Source organism: Lontra canadensis, unplaced genomic scaffold, assembly GCF_010015895.1.
Source record: "Lontra canadensis isolate GAN:19392208 unplaced genomic scaffold, GSC_riverotter_1.0 scaffold85, whole genome shotgun sequence".
NCBI classification, from domain to species: Eukaryota; Metazoa; Chordata; class Mammalia; order Carnivora; family Mustelidae; genus Lontra; species Lontra canadensis.
Window position 1 is genome coordinate 2,473,456 of NW_022631079.1, and position 12,990 is coordinate 2,486,445.

Here is a 12,990-nt window from a genome sequence, read left to right on the forward strand (position 1 = left end):
AATATGGCAGAGTGTTTGCCATTTACACTTCCATATAACAAGGCAAAATGTAGGGATTAAGCTGATGACCTCTAAAACCAGACAGTCTGAAGTCAAATCCTGGCTTTGTCTCTTTCCAACCATATGACCTCAGCAAAGTACTTACTCTCTCTGGACTTCAGGGTTTTCTGTAAAATGGGGACAACAGTGGTCCCTAACCTCTGACACTGTTGAGGGTTATAGCAGTGTCCAGCCTGTGGTAAGTGTCATATAGGTTTTTGTTAAAAAATCAGTAACTTTTAATATATCTCTGAAAATGTCAACTTCATATTTTTCAGCAAATTCTTGGTTGAGATAGAGTTCATTCGTTCTAGAATTCTTAAGGCATTTTTTTCTCTAGAAGTAATACTCAGTGCTACAGAAGTTCTGCTGCTAGAAGATTCTGCAAGAATATAAGGGACAAAAAAAATACAAGAATTCTTGAGGCAAACACTTAAATAATTAATAAAATAAATAAACACCCAATTGTTGGAGGCAAAAAATAATCAAGACAAGGTAGAACACCCATCTGACACCTTTTTTTTTAATTTAAAACCATATTATATAAATTAGGAATAAAAAAAAGCGATCACAACCAGAGACGTAGTTTATACCATAACCTAAAAGCCTTTGAGCTAATACTTATAGAATAATTGAGAAAGTCCCAAGTTGGTTTGTATAAAGATTTAACAGTGAAACTGGAGTGTCTTACCTCGGATTTTAAACATATAAAACAATGTCTTTAAACAACTGATATATGACTTTTTAAGAACACACAGAGAAAAATATTTGGAAAAGCAAATATATTTAACAGAAACTGCTTCGATAGATGGGCAAAGTGACACACTGAGGAATGTTTCTCTTTACCTGATACATAATGATGTTTTCCGCCTTCTGCATTATAGTTTTTTCCAACAACATGTATCATTTTATAGTATACAACTCCTTAAAGTATTACGTGAAGAAGTTAGCAATAAATACTGGTATTTGGTCCCTTATATTCACTTTTCTTCAAAAATCACAGTAAAGTCTAATGACCAAGAGCTCTGGCTATACCTATGTGGGAAGTAGGTGTACCTTTCCCCAGAAAGCACACTATTGCCAATTGGCAGCAATGGATCTGACCCATACTCCACTCAGAGCCCCTGAAGTTGCTTTCAGGTCTTTAACCTCTAGAAAAAATAAAGATAGCACTGCTGTCTTTAATATCTAATCTCTAGTAATGAAAAGAACCAAACTCTTTCCCATAAAACGCCAAGTGTTTTTACCAAGGGTTGGTTGGTATTACCAAGGGTTGGTTGGTGTTAGCAAAGGTTGGTTGGCATTAGCAAAGGTTGGTTGGTGTTAGCAAGGGTTGGTTGGTGTTAGCAAGGGTTGGTATTCTATTTGGGTGGAGAACAGTATTGCTTCCCACAAAGAGAACATCCGTAAACTACCCTCGCCATATTGTCAACTTTGAAAACAGATTTAAGTCCCTCACTAGCTACCCCAAATATCAGCCAGTCCACTTCTTCAAATGTTAATCTTCATAATGTTTCTATTTAGGGGCTTACATGGACTTGCTTGGCACATGAGACAGCCCAAATCCAAGAAGGCAAGGAGAGAATTAATAACTGTTGACTATATATCTCATGCCTAGAATAGTGCCAGACATATTTGATGTATTAGCTCCTTTAATCAAAAAGCCACTATTATCCCCACTCTGTGTATGATAATACTGGTTCTAAGAAGCTAAGTCATTTGCCCAAAGCCCCATAGCTAGTGAGTCAGAGAGTCAGGGAGCCCCGCTCCTAAGACCTCACTGCCATACCACAGACACCATGTTACAGCAGAGCCCTGGATTCAAAGTATAGTCAGATCCTCTGATGATCAGACATTGTTGAGACTGAATGACAAAAATCATAAGTAATTTGTCCAGCACTCTACATGTTCTCACAACACTTATCACAAGCCAGTGCTGAAGCACAGAGCTTGGTATTAACAAGTCAGGAAAGGACAGATGTTGGCAAGGTTGTGGAGAAAGGGGAACTCTCCTATGCTGTTGGTGGGAATGCAAGCTGGTGCAGCCACTCTGGAAAATAGTATGGCAGTTCCTCAAAAAGTTGAAAATAGAGCTATTCTACAATGCAGCATTTACACTACTGGGTATTTACCCCAAACATACAAACGTAGTGATCCGTAGGGGCACGTGCACCCGAATGTTTATAGCAGCAATGTCCACAATAGCCAAACTATGGAAAGAACCTAGATGTCCATCAACAGATGAATGGATAAAGAAGATGTGGTGTATATATGTACAATGGGATACTATGCAGCCATCAAAAGAAATGAAATCTTGCCATTTGCAACAACATGGATGGAACTAGAGGGTATTATGCTAAGTGAAATAAGTCAATTAGAGAAAAACAATTATTATATGATCTCTCTGATATGATGAATTTGAGAGGCAGGGTGAGGGGGTCATCGGAGGTAGGGAAGGAAAAAGTTAAACAAGATGGGACTGGGGAGGGAGACAAACCATAAAAGACTCTTAATCTCAGGAAACAAACTGAGGGTTGCTGGGGGTTGGGGAGGGGTGGGGTGGGATAGGATGGCTGGGTTATAGACATTGGGGAGGGTATGTGCTATGGTGAGTGCTGTGAAGTGTGTAAGCCTGACAATTCAGAGACCTGTATCCCTGAATCAAGTAATACATTATATGTTAATAAAAAATAAATAAAACATAAATCCACATAAAGGAGACCTTGATTTTATCCTCTGCCCAGTTCACTATAATTTGTCAATGATAAATAAGTACCTTATCATGATTTTGAAAATAACTGAGGAACTCAAACTAAAGGTTTTATTGTTTTCTTCTCTGCCTCATATATTTCACCCGGGATTTGCAGGAAAATGGACAAAGGAAATATGGCGGCCCTCCACCGGGCTGGGATGCAGCACCCCCAGAAAGAGGCTGTGAAATTTTTATTGGAAAACTTCCCCGAGACCTTTTTGAGGATGAACTTATACCATTATGTGAAAAAGTGAGTCCAAATTTCATGTTTTCTTATCTCTCAAGGGAAAAATACTATACACTTTGTTAAAGTGCTCATTCTTGGCCGGGGATGGCTTCTCTTCCAATTGCCATTCCTCAATGTGGACAAACTCAAAACCTTGCTGTTAGTGGCTGTCCCCTTATTGTCAGTGCCTTGAGGTCACTCTTCCTATTCCCGATGGCTTGAACTAGGGCTGCTGCTAATTTTCAAGTTCTGATCCTTGATCTGCATAGGTGCACCGAGTTTGCAACAAGTTAGGCATCATTCTATATCACTACTACAATGATCTCTCCAAAATAAGATATTGCTCCAACTTGACATTCGAATATGGTTTTTCCAAGTGCACCATTTCACATCCAAAGAGCATGTGTAGGTTTGCCAGCGCTCTTTGTGTACTTATACATAATGGTTCAGAATGAAATTTGTTTCTACAGGTTTCATTTGGCTGCCCTAATGCATCAGCAAGATTAAGAATGGGGTCTCTCCAAGTCATTACATAATTAAGGAACACATTTCCTCGTTTTTAATGCCAAGTCATATATTGTAGCTAAACTCAAAGGTACAGGGAGAACAGAAAATTACAATTTGTTTTCAAGGTTTTACCAAGTGGTGTTTCAACAACCACATTCCTGGAAAATTTAGAAAAATTAGAGTCTAGCTATTTCTTTCCCTAAATGCCAAAATCAATTGGGTGTCTGTATAACTCGGCCTCTGATTCAGAACCGCTCCTAATTTTATACAATCTCAATTGGCATGTGCACAAATTATGAGGATTTGAACCTGTAAGAATTTTATATCCTGACCTTGAAAATGAGCTCCAAGAAACACCTAAAATAGATGAAACATGCTTGAACTCTTTCCTGATGAGCCCTGGATAGACAGATGTCCACCACCGAATACCGTGGGGAGGGGTGAGGAGGGTGCCGGTTGGGGAGACTGAGCCGGCGGGTAACCAACCACCAAGAAGCACACAACTCTCCCTGCACGTGCCTGTCCTATCTCTTAGGGCCACTGGTCATACAGCAGCCAGCAAGAATAAATTACTGAGCCTGGGTTGCTGGAGAACATCTGGGGTAGCAGGAAGAAAACAGAAGACCTGTAGTCAGAAGGACAGAGTGAGTGGCCTCCTGCTGTGAGCTTCTGATCTTGGGCTAATTATGTAAAACTAGCATCTACCTTCAGCCTACAGATGAAAACAGCAACAGAAAGCCCCAGATCATCCTCCAAAACACATCCTCCCTGGACATCTTGAGGTCATGGTGGGAAAAAAGACACAAGAAATCGATTAGCAAGGTTCCAAGTGAAAGTCTCAGGTCACTGGTAGATTATGACCAAGTAAAGATAAAACTATGGAAATTTGAGAGGCCAAGGTAGAGAGCAAGGACAGATCTATCGTGAAATCGTGCTTCTGATGACAGATGCGTCCTCCGGTCCCAAGGATGGTGGATAAATCCACGGACAATTGTGTGATAAAAGGCCATTTGCTCTGTCGAAAACCTACTCTGTTAAGTCAAGCTGAAATGCACTTGTACATGTTTTCTTTAACTTGACTTTGACCATAAGTCAGATAACAGATCTGAACCCAGCATGAAAATATTCAAACCACTCCACATAGAATGCAAATGCCGAATATGGCAGAGATGAGGCTTCAGAAAACTGTGTGTGTGTGTGTTTCCATTTGGAAGTACAAATGGACAAACATGGATTCTCTCCTTTACTTGTAGATTGGTAAAATTTATGAAATGAGGATGATGATGGATTTTAATGGCAACAATAGAGGGTATGCCTTTGTAACTTTCTCCAATAGACAGGAAGCCAAGGATGCAATCAAGCAACTTAACAACTACGAAATTAGGTAAGAAACACTTCTTCTGATTACAAGTGAAGAGACAATGCACCTGTATCTTTCTTCCATCAAACTTATCTAATATAGTATATGAAATACACAGGTAGATCAGAAATAAAAAAGGTTTCTTTTCCTTGGTGAAAACCAATTTGATACAATATGTATTTAATGTCAACATTATATAAGGTGTCAAACTAAGGTTTGTGAAACGCTCCAAGAAACAAACATCATTCTTTCATCCGTCATGAATATGTTGATGGACACTGTTCAAAATATTGGAAATATCGAGATGTCTTTTCCTAGCCTCAGAGTAAGCAGATGGATATATTTTTATGAGTATGTAAATCATACGAGGACTCTAAAAAAGCAAATAAACAAAAAGCAGAACCAGACCGATAAACATAGGAAACAGCCTGATGGTTACCAGAGGGGGTAGCCGCAAAGATGAGCAAGATGGGTGAAGGGGAGTGGGAGGTCCGACCTTCTGGTTCTGGAATGACTCAGTCACAGGGATGCAAGGCACAGCCTATGGAAGGTAGTCAGTGGTATTGTAATAGTGTCGTACGGTGGTGAGCAGAGCATGACATACAGAGAAGTCAAATCACTGTGAAACTAAGGACACATTGTATATCAGCTACACTCAAAAAAAAAAAAATTAGGTATGAAAAAATAAAACCACCTCTGAGGAGGTAGCTACCCTAACTTGGTGTATTTAAGAAGATAACTCTCCAGGAAAGTATAATTTTACCTAAGACTTGAAAGAAGAGCCGGCTGTGACTGCCTGATCTGGAGGAAGATTATTCTAGAGAATAAGAACAGCATGCGCAAAGTTGCCCAAGTGAGAACAAGCTCGAGGTGTTAGAGGACAAAGCCAATGAGGTAGAAACAGGAGACCTGAAGGCAGTGCCCTCTGAGAGCCTTATACGCCAAGATTCAAAAATTGCCTCTTCTAATAAGGAGGAGAAAATGTTTCATTAGATTCATGCTTTTAGAAACATAACTCTGGCTGTTGGGTGAAGAATGGACTGTAGCAGGGAAAGAGGGAAGCCGGAGGGAAAGACACAGCAGAGAGTAGTCTAGTAGACAAGAGCTGATGGCAGGGGCACAGTGGCTGGTGGTGCAGGTGGCCGGACGGGTCAGACATGGGATACGTTCTGCAAGTTGAACGGACAAAACTAACTAAACATTGGATTTGGAGTGAGAGCAAGGTTAAAATTCAGGGAGGAAGGCAAGGACGTGGTCCCCGTGTCTGTGGAAGAGATAGTGTCCTTGAGATGGGAACACGGGGAGAATCACAAGAAACTTGAAGAGCTTAGTTTGGGGGAATTTACATTTGAGATTCACATTAGACATCCCCATGGGAGCTGTTGGAGAGGTGTCCATACGATACTGGAGCCAGGAGAGAGGTCACAGAGCCTGCCAAACCCAGGTAATATTGCAAACCACAGGACTGGTGGTGGATTCTGGGGTGTAATTGACCCTGTGCTATCAATAGCTGGTTTTAATCTACTAGAAACAGGGCTAACGTCATGAAATTGTCTGAGTTCTAAAACCTCCAGCTAGAGAGGGAACTGTGCTCAGTCATTTCTTAAAGGAAGCCATGGGGCCCCTGGAAGAAAGGTCAGTGAAACAATTGGAAAGCAACAGCCTTGGGGTCAGACAGGTTTCACCTGAGTGCCGCCCTCTCAGAGCCTCAGTGCGCTCATCCCCAAGTGGGGCTCCTCACACTCCCATCAGAGGCGTCCTGGTGTTTGGAACATGGTAATAGGTCAACAAATGATAGAACTCGTAGATCTTAGCACAGTTGGCAATTCTTAGATGTAATTGCCATATACATTCTTTCTGCATCTTAAAAATCATGTCATCCCCATCTGAGTACAGAGGGACTCCCTACCGTTTACTGGCTCTTACCTTCCTACAGGCCCCAGATAAGTCCTGCATTATGCAGAGAATTCTGCCAGTCCAACAGTTACTGGGTCATTTTCCTTAAACCCCTGAGCTACAGAAAGATGCACACGGTTGGTAACCACAGTAGCTTACCCACTCAGTCCCAAGGTCGGATCCTGGAACAGAGTTTTGGAGGAGAGTATAAAGGAAGTTCCTCTCCCACACATGCCTCCACGAATCCAAAAGAACTCTGTCTGGTATGTGCAGGGTTGTCTGGCACGGGAACCAGGGGATCAGAGCCATGGGCTTCTTCGGACAAATCCTGGGACCGTCAGCACCTACTAAATCACACCTTCTCAGCATCTGTCATAGGAGATGACGGACACTAAACTGTTTTTGGAAAGGGCTCCAGAAAGCTCTATTTTAATATAGCTTTGTCACAGGACACGTACGAGGTTTCAGGGATCAGCGGTGTCCCCATTCCTTGGTCCCTCATGAAGCCTAGCTATCTGGAGAGAGAGGATCACTCTCAAAATGGCTTTTAGGTTAAGATGGACGGAGACTTGGCCACGCAGGGAATCAGCCCAGTTTGCTGTATGTACTCGACCCTTCGTTACACACTGGCGCCTGTCCGCGCTTTCCGAGAAGAGATAGGGTGTAGAAAAGGAGCACAATCAATCCATGCCAGGCTCTGACAGGTAAGATTACACTCTGCGAATGTCAGTGTCTTCATCTATAAAGGAGAGGAAGATATACTTATCTCATGGGCTAGTATGAAAAATAAATAGATAATGCAGGCAAAGCTCACATGGTCTAGGAATGTTTGCTGATGATTACGGGGGAGGAAGGAGAAGAGGGCGGGAGGAGGAGCGGGAAGAGGGAGAGGGGAAATGTCACAAAGCATTTGGAAAGAGCAAGCAGGTGGCCACGTTCCAGTCAAAGACCAGGCTGGAAGCCAGAAACAAGGTGGGGTTGGGGGGGGGGGAGGCAGAGCAGAGCAGTACTTTAAAAAATCAAGGTGTAGGATAAATAGGATATGAAATAATAGCTTGACCCAGAGTCAAGCTCTCCTACTTCCACTCCGTCCTAGGTCAGTCTTGGTAGACAGAACCTGGCCTGCGGAGAAGACGATAATCTTCTATTCGCTTTAACCACTATTTCTCAGGAGATAGATAACGTTCTTATCCGGAAAAGACCCATAATTGCCCTCTCGTCCTCCTCATCATCAAATATTCACTGAGATTTGTCTAATTGTCTGGCTTCTGGAGACTCTGGACCCGGGCCCTCAGCGTGTGAGGGATGGCTTTTTGTCTCCAAGCAGTTCTGGGAAAGTGCCTGACAAACCACACAGATTTAAAAATAGGACAGGAGACACCAGGCTCCACCTGCTGCTAAAGGATACCCGACCAGCCCTCCATCAAAAATAATAGAATTTCTAAAGAAATAATGTTTTGGAATAGAGAGGTTTCTTTAAAAAAAAAAAAAAATCCCTAAAAGAGGATTTTATCTACCCTTCCCTACTCACAAGGAAAAGCACATTCCCCAGGCAATAGTCACCAGACTATAAGGGACCTGTCACAGGTCTGCGAGGCGGTCCTCAGTTCTCCAACAAAGCATGGAGGACAAGCAGGACACGGGCCAGTCCTGGGGAGCGTGCCCGCCACCCCACTGAACGCCACTAGTTCCAAGAAATCAGAGCAGCCTCCACTCGCCATGACATGCGAGTAATTTCTGTGAAAGGAACTTTACCCATTTTAACCACTTTAATAACTTTGTGCTATTACGAAAGTCACACGACAAACGGCAAAAAAACAAACAAACAAACAAAAAAGGATAAAAACTCAAGCCATTCCTCGACAATCCCACTGCCCCAAGATAGTCACTGTGCTGGTGTTTTGCTTTTTAGTATCTTTCTAGATTTTCAGGACAGTGGTCATCAAAATGGTGTCCTCATATACTTATCCTGAAGTCTTTGTTTTTAAGCTGGTAGCCTCGGGCGAACTGGTTTTTTAACCAATGAATATTCTTCTTCATTACCATGTTGAAATGACTATCGAGAATTCTATGGTGTAAATTCCCAGGTTTTTAGTATCAGTGACTCTCAGCCAGGAATGGTAGCATTCACCCCAGGGAATATTTAGAAAGATGAAGAGGCATTTTTAGCTGACCTAATGGGTGGCTATTGGATTGAGAGCACAAGAGCCCAGGGGTGACAGAGATACGACAGTGCACAAGGCAGAAAGACCCAGCCCCAGGGTCAGTATCATCTCAGCCAAGCTGCATTAAACTGGTCCTGGATGGTGGGATATTTTAGTTATTTCCAATCTGGGGACTATTTTTTTTTAAAGATTTTATTTATTTATTTGACACAGAGAGAGAGAGGTCACAATTAGGCAGAGAGGTAGGCAGAGAGAGAACAGGATGCAGGCTCCCTGTCAAGCAGAGAGCCTGATGCAGGCCTTGATCCCAGGAGTCTGAGATCATGACCTGAGCCGAAAGCAGAGGTTTAACACACTGAGCCACCCAGCCACCCCTGGGGACTATTTTAAATAATAGCAGTGAATATCCTGATACAAAAATGTTGGTTCATCCCTTTCCTAAAGACATTATCCCAGAAGAGGCACTATTTGCCCCAAAATTATGTACAAAAGATTTTTTGATACATTTTCCCAAATGTCCCCCAGAAAAGCCCGATCTGCCCTCTCCCAGGGAAGGCAGACATGAACTTCTTCATCAGCAACCCTGGGCAGCAGAACCAGGAATGAACTGAGAGTCTGGAGGCCAATTTCATCCCTTAAAATCCACAAAACCTTAAGCAAGTCATTCAGTTTCTCGGGGTCTCAAGTTCTTCATCTATAAAATGGAAAGAGCACCTGCTCTGCCCATCTTCCCTGGGCAGGTCAACTAAGAGAGTGTGTGAAAGTGTGTTCAGCATAAGGGACAATTTCTAAGAGCAGTCATGTCAGAATCGCTTCCCTACTTGGCTGGGAAGGAAAGGGAGCAGTGGGCTCACGACCTCACAGCCATGTGTGGCCAAGGGTTGGGGGGGACTATGTGAGTGACAGGGGCAAGGTGCGTGCGCCTTAGGACGGGGGGATTGTTCCTGGTGGTGAGGAAACACTGGGAAGACCAAACATCCCACATCCACGGGCCAGATCAGGTCCAGAGTCAAAAGTTTTACAACCTCCCTCTTAAGCCTCAATCACACAAGGATTTCTTGCCAAGCAAAAAGAATGTCTTACCCCCGCCTTTATTTGTTTGCAGAAATGGGCGTCTCTTAGGGGTGTGCGCCAGTGTGGACAACTGCCGATTGTTTGTGGGGGGAATCCCGAAGACCAAGAAGAGAGAAGAAATCCTAGCAGAGATGAAAAAGGTCACCGAAGGAGTTGTCGACGTGATTGTGTACCCGAGCGCTGCCGACAAAACCAGAAACCGGGGCTTTGCCTTTGTGGAATATGAGAGTCATCGGACAGCTGCCATGGCCCGAAGGAAGTTGCTGCCAGGTAAGCAGCCCCTCCTCAAAGAGGAGACCCCCCCCCCCCACTACTGTACTACCTGCCTGCCCCAGGCCACTGTGTGCCTGAGAAAAGGAGACAGAGGCTGGGTGTTGTGTGTTTGTTCTCGGGCTTTGCTTCCGGGCCACTTTAAACCCCTTCCCCTTCTCATCTAGGTCACAGTAGCTGCAGCTCCTGGCAGGTTCTGCAGACTGGGTTCTGGAACACAGGTACAGAGGCTAACATTCATGCACTAACCCTGTGATGAAGGATTGAAGAATATATCCACTGTTTTTCTGCACAGACGTTGTTATGAGGCTTCTAGGAACGGAGTAGATTGTCCGTTATGATGTAGAGTGACCTATGATCCCGACGACAGCTAAGGGACATGAACTCCTATTAGGACTGCCTAGTGTCTAATATTCTCTAATTTGGGGGGAAAAGAATAGCCCTCCAACTACAACCATAATGTGGATCCCATTTGGGCAATGCCCTTCAATCCCTGAGTTTTAAGGACTCCACATCAAGGCCCTGGTCAGCTTTAGGGAAATTGTTGAAAATCTTCTGCTCATTCTTAAACATTCACTAAAACTTAGACAAAGGTCGTAAGATGAATCAATATTAACATAAGAGGATTTCAAGAATGACAGAGTGGCGACATTGGTATCCACGCTTCTCTTGAACCCCATGGGAGAGCCACCAGAATGAAAGAAAAAACCAGCAGCACCTAGATTTATATCATATCGTCTCTGTACACAAGCTCACAAACAAACCATGAATGAGGAAGTCACAGGGATGAAAGGTACAGCGTGGGGAGATCGTTAAGGATATTGTAATAGCATCGTATGGTCGCAGACAGGAGTGACACTCTTGAGCACAGCGTAATGCCCCGTGGGCCAGTCACTAGGTTGTGCCCCTGAGTCTAGTGTAACAGGTGTATGAACTGTACTTCAACATAAAAGAAAATTTAACCCACTGAGAGGGTAAGCCCTCTAGAAGTTTTCAGAATTGGAAGATGACTTCTGATCTGCGGAAAGATTTATTTTTTATGATTTATTTATTGGGGAGGGCAGGAGCAGAGGGGGAGGTAGAGAATCCCAACCAGACTCCCCACTGAGCACGGAGCCCAATGTGGAGCTTGATCTCAGGACCCTGAGATCGTGACCTGAGCCAAAATCAAGAGTCAGTCAGAAGCTCAACCACCTGAGCCACCCAGGTGCCTCGGGGAAGATTTTTTTATTATTATTTTCATGAAGACAGCTCAAGTGAAAAGATAAGAGATCGCCCCCAAAGTTGCCAAATCCACTAGTGAGATGGGGATTTTTCAGGTTGACGCTTCCCTTCCCTACTCTGCTACCATCCCATGGTCAGACCCTGTGCTACGCAGGCACAGAAAACCCCCGACGCTCCTCCTGAGGTGTCCTTAGCCCCTCGTTGACCCGAATTTAATCTCTGGTATCCTCGATGACTCGTCCCTCTTCAACGGTTCTGCCATGAAAAAGTCCCTTGGATCCATCCTGATCTCAGACCATCACTGGAGTTGAAAAACATCTACCCAAACCGAGACAGTTTTCAAAAATTCCAGATTATCTCCCAACTCTGTTATCTTTTGGATTACCCCACTCTCTGCCTCCTTCTCGACAAACATCCCCCCCAGATCAGTGTTCCCGAAATACCAGGTCATCCTTTCGATGATTCTGGCCAATAATAGGACTTGGATCTCTCTGTGTCAGGCAGGGGGAAGGGGAGCTGAATGGGCCTGCTCACTCATCGGTTCAACAATAATCACCTGCTGGCTTGGGGCAGCGGAGACAGAGGGAAAAACTGAGCCTGTTACTCAAGGCTCCAGTCCTTTCCACACATACTGGCTACCTTCCATTTCCCCACAAAAGCCTTCTTTCCAGCAGGACAAACTCCCCTGTGTTCTAGACAACACCATGCTGGTTGGTGTCTCCTTTATTCTGAAAACAGTACCCCCCACCCCAAGAATGACCAGCAGCCTCCCCTCCTCCACTGCCCCATGGCATTCAAAGCCCCAGCTGAGCTGCCCCAGGGCTGAGAAACCAGCTGCCGCTCCCCAGCTCCCACTAACCACTTCTCCCCATGACTGGTACAACCAGATACATGCCATATTTTGGGGGGTCAGGGAGGCTAGCGGTGAGAGAGGGTACAATATGAGAGAAAGATAGCTTTCAGGGGCTAATCAGCATCCCTAGAGAACCAGAACTTTCTCTCGGCTTCCGCTCTTCCAAGAAAACCGCATACTGACCCACCAAAGAGTTTCTCTCCACTTGAACCGAGCGGACTAGTCCCACCAGGATGGGGTAGCCAGCCCTCAGGAATTCTCTGGAACTTGGTTATGCCTGCCCCCGAGGCCCTGACTTTTCCTTAGAGATGGTGCCTGCAGGAACCACTGGCATACAGGCCCCCTTGGTCTCCCCGGCCACTGCACCCCTTCGTGAGGACCGAGGCAGCCCCCTTCATCCCCCCCGGAGGGACACTCGACTGAGCTGAGTTTCTTGGGCTGCGCGGGAGTCTCGGGCGTCCTGGCTGTGGACTGGCCGCGGATCCGCCAGCCAGAGCCGACTGCTCGTTCCTGCCACACCCCGCGAGCAAGACCGACGACCCACTGGGAGAGCCTGTTCCCTCACTGTAGATTCAACAGCAGCAAAGGGTTTGGGTCACTGGCAGTTCTCTGGGGAGCCTGGTT

The 12,990-nt window shown here is 44.6% G+C and overlaps 1 protein-coding gene across 2 annotated transcripts in view; it reads left to right on the forward strand.

Annotated features, from left to right (window-relative positions):
- A1CF (APOBEC1 complementation factor) overlaps window positions 1–12,990 on the forward strand; it is an 80,965-nt gene that overhangs the window by 39,572 nt on the left and 28,403 nt on the right. For both annotated transcript variants that reach the window (XM_032883006.1, XM_032883007.1), the window contains exons 3-5: window positions 2,907–3,041; window positions 4,778–4,908; window positions 10,051–10,289. In XM_032883006.1, coding sequence (XP_032738897.1) covers window positions 2,907–3,041; window positions 4,778–4,908; window positions 10,051–10,289 — 505 coding nt within the window. The remainder of the gene's footprint in view (window positions 1–2,906; window positions 3,042–4,777; window positions 4,909–10,050; window positions 10,290–12,990) is intronic.